General features: G+C 35.6%; 1 protein-coding gene across 1 annotated transcript; it reads left to right on the top strand.

Annotated features, from left to right (window-relative positions):
- The first annotated feature begins 1006 nt into the window (after positions 1 to 1006).
- Positions 1007 to 1540, top strand: LOC104648773 (uncharacterized). Its single transcript, XM_010326637.1, has one exon. The coding sequence runs from the start codon at positions 1007 to 1009 to the stop codon at positions 1538 to 1540; it is 534 nt and encodes a 177-aa protein (XP_010324939.1).
- Positions 1541 to 9333: the final 7793 nt, after the last annotated feature.

Genomic DNA, 9333 nt, shown 5'->3' with positions numbered 1-9333 from the left:
AATGATGTATAAGGGCTTGTACAAGAACTTTGACAGCTCAAGTACGCCGTTCGACAATTTGAGAATGCCCTATCTTCTAGGGTGTCCACTCAGGTCGTGACAAACTTGGTATTAGAGCATAAGGTTATGAAGTAGTTTTAGGAATTGAAAAGTCTCAAAAAGCCTTGTCTAGTAGAGTCTTGTTAATTGATGTGAGTCACGACACATCCAAGAGCGGGAGACTATAGAATGATGGAGTTCCCTTCTTTTATAATTTTGTGACGTGTTGTAAGTGTAAAACGTTATTAGTGTCCTTTCTTATGGTTTTTCCTTGTGTTTATAGAAGATGACTACTAGAAGGATGGACGCTAGAAGAATTGAATAGGAGAGCGTGATTGAGGGAGTTCCTCCCTAAGTTGACCAAGTGGAGCAAGTCCTACAAGATGGAAAAGTTTCGCAAGGTGGTCCACTTCCTAATGGGGGTCAAGGAGATGAGGTACCCATGATTCCTCCGGAGATGAATAATGGGGAGATTATGGATGCTTTACTTTGCCTAGCCAAAGCTATGAATACTCATGTGACTAGATATGTTGGGACTAGGATGAATGTTTGGAGAGTACTATGACCTCTAGATTGAGGTACTTTGTTAGGATGAATCCTCCTACCTTTGTTGGCTCTAAGGTGGGAGAGGATCTCCAAGAATTTATTGATGGTGTGTATTAGGTGTTGAGTTCCATGGGAGTGACTTTTAGGGAGATATAGGAGTTAGCCTCGTACCAATAGAGGGATGTTTCTCAAGTATGGTACACTCAATGGAAATATAATAGGCCTCTTGAGTGGGTCTCAAGAGTAGGAAGATCTTGAAGAGGCTTTCTTAGAAAAGTAGTTTACTCGTGAGAGGAGGGAGGTGAAGGTTGAAGAGTTCATTAACCTCAAGCAAGGTAATATGAGTGTTGAGGAGTATTTTTTGAAGTTTAATATTTTGTGTAGGTATTCTCCATTCTTGATGTATTACCCAACGAATGAGATGAATAGGTTTGTGACCGGTGTTGCCGACCTTGTGGAAGAACAGTGTCGTACGACCATGCTCCATAGTGACATGAATATTTCTAGGCTTATGGTGTATGCTAAATCCAATGAGGAATCCAAACTTAGTAGGATCTCAATGAATTTAAAGAGGGGTGGATCCAATGATAAATTCCAACCTAGGTTTAAGAAGAGGGATCACAACCAAGATGGACCTAGTGCTCCTAAGGTCAAATTTGAGAGAGGTAGTGGTTCTCAATGTGATAAACCTACTTGTATCACTTGTGGGAAGAAATACCTCGGGAAGTTTTTAGCCGGTAACAATGGTTGCTTTAGTTGTTGTGAGGATGGACATAAGGTGAAGGATTTTCCTTCTATTGTGGTTAGAGGAAAGGATACAAAGAAAGATCCTCCAAGTGTTCAGGATGATGATGCTCCAAGAAAGAATCGATTCTATGCACTCCGGGCTAAAGGAACAAGTCCGGATGATGATGATGATGTTGGTACGTTATACTTCTCTCGTAAGTTGTTATGATTTCCTTCTAAGTGAGGAAAGTATGGTGAGTAGTAGAGTTGTGATTTTTTGTCTCTTCTATTCTATTCTAATCAATCTTGAGAGACAGAATGTCATAGTAGCATCTTGCTTGTTGCATTGTGTTTAGGAGGTCTTGTTGAAATTGAATTTCATTGTTTCCTTGCATTATGAACTACATGAAGTTATGATTATGTTTTAAATTAAGTTTATATAGTTTTATCTCTCATATTGTCATATTTTCATTATAAATTGCTTAACAATGCATTTTTGAAAAATTGGAGCATAGTTCACTTTCATGTTGGCAGCTCATTATAAATTTTTTTGGAATTTTGACTAAATTGTGTTTTTGTATAAAAGCGTTATAATGTGTATATAACTGATGTATACGAGCAAGGTAATATGCAGAGAAGGTATTCCTCTTATATGAAGTGAAGAATGCGATTTTTATTGCCTGATGAGTAATAGATTAGTTCTATTTTCTTGTTGTGTTTTGAGTCTCTTGATTATGTGAGATTGGTGTTCCTCCTAAATATTTTATTGTCTATTTTATGGTATGGTTATGTGCTTCATGATTGAATTTATCATCTATTGAAAGTTCCTAAAATGAAACAAGTGTCATTCGAGGACGAATGTTGTCCAAGTGGGGGAGAATGTAACACCTCTAAAACGACTTAGGTGAAGCTAGAGACTAACACGTGTTTCATGAGTTTCTAAAGTCCTAAAATGTTATATAATGATGGTAAAAGGTAGTTCCTAAAGTTTGGTGAAGTTTGGAGGTCAAATGTCCAAGATCGTCCATGACGTTCGAATGGTTTGCCTTGAAATGTCATACTGTGCCTTAGTGTGCTTCATCAAGTTTTACCTGTTGTGTTTGGATGACATTGATGTGAGGGGTTCTTCACATGTGCATGAGTATATTTGATTTGGAAACATCGGGGAAAAACACCCTAAGGACCATCCCAAAGGGTCCTTGAGGAGTACCCAACACAAGATACAAAAGTTGTCAAAAGCAGCCCCAAATGACGGAGGCAATCAATGCAAAGTAGGCTGGTTGACGACCCGTCGATAGTGGCGTAGATAAAAACATAGGCTTTGGAATATTCTTATCCCATTTGGACATCCTCTGACCTAACCCACAAAACAACAGGACGGTCCGTTGGTTGGGCTACGAGGCGTCAATGGGTGGCCTTTGATGATGTCTGCAATTTCCTGTAATATCTCGGCCAGCCCAAGGCTAGTTTGGGTATTTCACCTAGATTTCCTAAAATTATTTGGATGATTTCTTAGGTGTATTTCAAGTATTTTAAATATATATATAAGTCTAGAAACCCTATTCAAGTCTTAATTCAAAAATGTAAACCCAAAACACCTAAAGAACTCTCTAGAACTCCACTGAAGATTGAAGGGATATTGGAGATTGAAGATTTATTCTCCATCAATTCTTCTCAATTTTCATAGATTAGCATCAATTAAGGTATGTACTTCATCCTTGAATCGATTTTCTTCAAGGAGACAAACTTCAAAGTGATTTTCTAAAGCTTTCTCTAAACATGAACTTCTAAATTGTAATCTAGCCATAAATTATTGCATAAAACATTTTTGAATCATTGTATTATGATTGTATTGATGTTAATTTTATAGGTTTAACCTAAAAAAGCTATTAACCCAAGCAAATCATGCAATCCTATATCTATTATGAGTGATTTGATTATGTCTCTATACTAGTGAATTCATGTGTAGTTTACTTTGGGTTATTGAATTATGAAAGAATTATCTTATAATTGTATGTAGGCTTTCCTAAATTGATGAAATCATATTGTATTACTTTGTATTTATTTTATATTGAGATGATTGTATTGAATTGATGATCATGGCTATTGGTAAGAGCCTTTGAGTATTGAGTTGGTGAATTTACTATGGATTGAAGAAGTGAGACTGGATTGGTGGTATGCTGCCCTAACTCTCTCTATATTATGTAGTAAAGGTCTTGAATCACGATGACAATTATTATGGTCACCTTATGGTGGCGGTGCTTATTTGGTATACATGTTATTGATATGGTCTCATCGGTATTACTTTATATATTATGTTGTTATCATGTTCTGGCTTGTTTATGTGATCATTGTGAAGGCTTATGTGAGTTTTTGTGTATGTATGAAGTGAAGTATGGATTCCCTTAGTTGAACATAGATGATAATAATAAGCTATAGGGATGCCATTTGTGTGAATGCTTTCTATTGAAGGGTGAACCTTCTTAATTGGCATGAGTGTTGAGATGGGCTACATTGATGTCTTATAGTATTGTTTAGGGTGACTTGTGAGTGCCTAGTTGACCCTATATGTTACTTGAATGATATTGTACATTTGTTAAGATGATAATGAAGTGTATGTTGTTTTGGTAGACTCTTATCCCTCACTTGATACATGAAGAATGTGAATATGAGACCTTGACTTAGTAGGGTAAAACACCTTTGTCAATAAAGTATATGAATGAATTAAATATGATATTAAAGATAGAAAACAAGGTCATTATGTGAAACCTTGTTAGAAGTAAGGTCAAGATATCCTTGAAGTAGAAAGCCGTAATGGTATCCTTCTTGGGTAAGTGATGGACTTAGCGTTGATTGGCTGGAACGACATGAAATCATCCTTACGAAAGTCAATGAACTATCCTCTTTGCCATTGTAGGCTTCCATATGGGGACCCTATTAGGTAGGGTATGTTATGATTTTGTTATGAATAAGATGTTCGACCTCTTCATACATTCCTTTTATGGAATTACTCTATGAGCACAAAGGCTAGCACCAAGAGAGTATGCTTGGGTAGTAGCTCTAGCTATGAAGGAGATTAGAGTACGAAGAAGATGCTGATATTCCTTAACCATGGGCCTACATGGGATGTGTCCTAGTTCTACCGTTGGCAACTAGAACACCCTCCATTGGAGTAGGTTCATGAATCTTGATTCCATGACTAGCTAGTATGATCTATCTCAGTTATTGTCTATTCTCATCATATGGTACACCTACCATTGTTGGTGAGTTCTATGAAGTTTAGGTAGTGGAATGGGACATTATCTTGACATTGCACAATTAGGCTTTAAAGATGTTATTATATGGGTTCCCTTCGTATTTTCAAAGACCATTATATGAAGTCCCTAAATTCTTAAATGAACTCTAATTGTCTTAATAATGATTATGGCTTAAGTTATGAAGGTTTAATGAATGTATACTTTTATAGGGAAGCTTTGAGGGTTGTAAGGTAGACTTGAAGAGGGTGTATGGGCGGTCTCTTCTGTCCTACTTAAGTGAGTGTTAGGATAACCTTGGAAGGGAGGCTTGGAAGTCATTAAATTTGTTGTAAAGTTATTGTGAGATCACTTTATGTTTACTGTAGTTTCATATAAATGGGATATAACTTGGAATATGTTCTATATGTGATGATTGGTGATTAAATGTTATTATTATTCTTATACTACTAAATTTAATTTAAAAAAGCATGTTTCTCATAAATGTATGTTTCTCATGATTTTATGCATTATGCCATACTTAGGGCATGCTTTGTACTAATTCCATACTTTTTTTTATATTTAAAGGTGTCGCTAGCAAGTAAGAGGTGTCTTGAACCAAGCTTGGAATCTAGTTCTCGTTCAAGCAAAGTTGGGGTATGTCCTCACTCTATTCGAGGACACTATTGTCTTCTTTTATTGAAAGCATTGTAATAGACATTAGCTTTCTATCGTCGATTGTATGGACCGTGTCCTAAGTATTCTTGGTTCTAAGATTGGCATATGATGAGACTTAGTGTTATCTATCATTTTACATGAAATATGTTTTGAACAATTATTGGTGTGAACAATTTTAATTCTGCAGTACTTTTCATATATGTATGCAATGAATGATGTCTAAGGGCTTGTACAAGACCTCCGAGAGGTCAATTACGCCATTGTACAATTCGAGAATTCCTTATCTTCTTGTGTGCTCTCGGGTCATGACACATGTTCAATACTATATTTCCCTTTTCATGGTTTTTGCATCGCTTCCATACTTATTGCCGTCAATGTGCTAACCCATCATTTTCCCTTTTAAACTAAAGTGTAGGGAATTGGAAATTGTAGTATGCCATGAATGATGGATAGTCTTCTAAGGGTTGCATATGAAATATTGGTGAGTACTCATAGATTCAAGGTTAAGACACACATGTTCCTTTATGTCTTTATTTTAAGTCCTGTATGGGCTTAGTCCCAATGTTGTACATTCAAAGTATTAGATGGTTTAATGAGACATTGTAAAGGTTGGATGTTATTTTTAAAAAAGTCTTCCGCTTGCATATTAATGAAAGTTTTCTTTGTGTGTGAACAAACTTTTAAATTTTACTTATTTCAGAGTATTTTGTGCAGTGAATGATACGAGAGTCTTGTGTCAATACTTCTCGGGGTATCACACTCCATGTGACAACTTGCGCGCTCGTGTCGGTACATTTCCCTTCATGGATTGCTTTGAAACCCAATTTTTTTCATTTTGTGCCATTATTTCACGATATTTCATTTCTTTTCTTCTGTATTTCTTTTTCTTCCATTTTCTTTTATATGGAGTGTTTACATTTTCTACAATACCATGGTTTCACGAGACTTTTGTTGAACTGGTTGACTTCTTCTTTTCCTTTTTACCACACCCTAACTTAGGCATTTGACCTATGTAGGCTATTCAATTATATAACATCCCAAAAGTGTTATAGGTGATAACGTAAGGTCTAGCTTTCATCATGTTTTTTCGAGGAAGAGGTAAGACTCAAAGAGTGTTCAAAAGATTTTCACTCATTCAGGGGTAGGCCACATAAGAGGTATATGTCAAAGTTGTCTCACTTTCTTAAAAATTGCCTATGATTGTGTCAATACGATACCTTTCTATATCAATTAGACTAATCGAAAAAATTAAAAGTTTATTCATTCAAGGTTTAAGGTAAGATCATCACACAAGTCAGTGACACTTAAGTCAAACAAGACGACACACATTCTCTAATGTGCAAAGGTCATTGCAAAAGAATCTATTCGATTATTGGATAATTATAACGAGATGCAAAGTTTCACATATTTACTATGTAACTTAAGTCATTGTCCTTGTAGATTCACATTTTTGTTTGTTCGATTAAGAGAATTGTTCCAATCATCTGCATTGATCAAAACCGATACTTAAATTTCTACAAGAACAACAACTTTCAAAATAAGAGGTGGCAAAAATTTAAAGTTAATTTTTTTGAATAGTTAAAATTATTAATAAATTAGGACCCAGAAGTGAGACATAAGCTCAAAAATTTGCGAAATAAATTTAAAAAGACAACCCAAACATATATCAAAACACAAAATTATTCAGCACACAAAACCAAATGAGCCTCACCCCACCACAAATAAAAACATTTGTCCTCAAGTGCAGTTCATATAATATGAGGAAGTTAATGCAAAGTGATATGTAGAAGAGATTAATTAAAGAAATCATGTTTAAGTTTCTTTTATGTGTGTTGGTGCATTTCTCCTATTGGAGAAAATCGGGGTTTACTAGTAATAGAAACTAGTATTGCTACCACCATCAAGATTTGTTCTATCTCCGTTGGTTCCTCTTCAGCAATATCGGGTGTGTCCTCATGGATGTCCCTTTTTGTCAGAGCTTCTGGTTCAAGCTTAGTCAGTTGTCCAGACATATAGATGGACTTCACCTGTTTTACCTTACTTTTCATTACCATGATCGCATCCTTGAATGTTGTCATCTTATTGGTGGTTCCTTGGTTACACTCGAACATCACCATTCTAGCAAAAAATTCATCACCTGTGGTTTTAGCTGTGTAACAACATTAATGAGAGCAGTCTGGATCATTCCTGTAATAGAGGTTTCTAGGGAAGATATCCGACGGTCTGCAAAAAGAGCAAGTTGTTCTTTTTGTAAATAATAGCTTGTGTGATCTAAATTTGAGGTTCCACGGTAACGGTAGGTTTATTTATGATTGTAGTGGAAACATACAAGGTTGTATCAGTTGGATAGGCTTTTGATACCGTTCCCTTTACTCTGTTATCCTCCGGAACCTTAAGGTATTATTCATAGATTATTTTGATATTGGTGGATTATGTCGAAGTGATTTCCATATCATTCTGAGCTTCCCGAGGTACTTGAGCTTGTTTTCATAAATAAGTGATCAAGACAGGGAAATGAATTGAAGTTTTAAGTTGTTTTGAGTGCATGAGGTTATCAGAAGCTACAATCTCCCTCAAATTGAGTTGAATTCTTTTAATAATGAAGCCTAGGCATGCGACCTTTGATGGTCGTGCAATAGATTCATTTTGTGAATGCATGATTATGCTACTCATAAAACCAAACCAATATTGAGCTGCCACATTTAGGGATTTTATTTCAATTGTTGTTCCAACTCTTAACCAAATCGGGGTATCATTAAAATTAGGTGAGTTAACCAATCTCTTATGTTATCCAGTGTTCGCGTTATGGTTAGGTGTTTTCATGCATCCCCCATGTTGTTAGGACGACCTAAATAACATTAATATCGTCGGGATTGCATCGGATCGCCTGCCCCCATACTATCATGAAGTCAACTGGGTAGAATGTTTTTGTGTGTTTTCTTCCCATTGGTATCAATGATTTATAAGACGCGTAAAATTCTTAAACCAAATCATGGAATATATGAGCATGAGGCTTAGTGAAAAGCTGGAAGTGATGATACCTTAGTATGCTCATAATATCTAGATATATATCAATCACCTTATATATTGATAAATGTTTCTCTTCAAGAATAGTTCTTAACCCATCAACTTTTTCCATGTTTGATGATCTTGGTAGAGAACTTTACATCTCTTTTCCATTATTTCTTGCAGCACATTTCTTCATTTTTTACTTTTTTTGAACGCATGTGTTTACTTTGTCTACCACCATTTGCTTTCCCTTGAGGGGGCATTAATTCTTCTGAAACTTTGGGTCTGGTCATACATGCAATCACAATTATATACATCAAGTTTTATTAAAGTTCAACTGCGTTATGATTGATATTGTAGCTTACTCAATTCGGGGAACGCATATATCATTAGTTGAACAAAATTTTGGATGCCAAATTTTGCAATATAACACGAATGAATGAGTTATCGGCTGATCGCTCAATAACTGGTATGGCCACTGATTGTCCCATCCGTCAAGATCTGGTCCACCAGATGACTTGCTGCTTTGTTTGTTATTCTACTTTCTCAAGATCTACACCGCGACCCATTGAACTGAAGAGTTTATGGAATTGTCTATTGTAATGACTGGAGAGTGCCCCCTAGATGTTATCAGTGTACACAACCTCAATGTGATATTATACAAGTCCTTAGCATAATCATCACTTCATATTGAACTCGAAATAATATATAATTTAAAAACTTTTTACACTAGAAGTTCAAACTTCACTTTCATAAACCAAAATAATAGGAATCTAATAACATTGTTACAGATACAACATCTACTAATACGAGTACAACACAAAGTCTTCAAATAGGGTCCTTAGACTTTTGACACAATATTTTTATAGAACAAAAGTACATAGGAAATACTACTATGACTATTACATCAATAGGGAAATCATAAAGTGGCATCACATGCATTAGTCCTCAGATCTTTGAGGACCTACCACAAATCTTGGAGATAAGAAGTCCAAGATTTCTTCAAGGATGTAGAAGCAAACCACTTAGTCGGAACCTATACTCATAATAGAAAAGTAGAAAGGGGTTAGTACAATTAATGCACTAAGTATGAAGATATGAG

Source organism: Solanum lycopersicum, chromosome 8, assembly GCF_036512215.1.
Source record: "Solanum lycopersicum chromosome 8, SLM_r2.1".
NCBI lineage: Eukaryota > Viridiplantae > Streptophyta > Magnoliopsida > Solanales > Solanaceae > Solanum > Solanum lycopersicum.
This window is presented reverse-complemented; position numbering and strand designations above follow the sequence as displayed.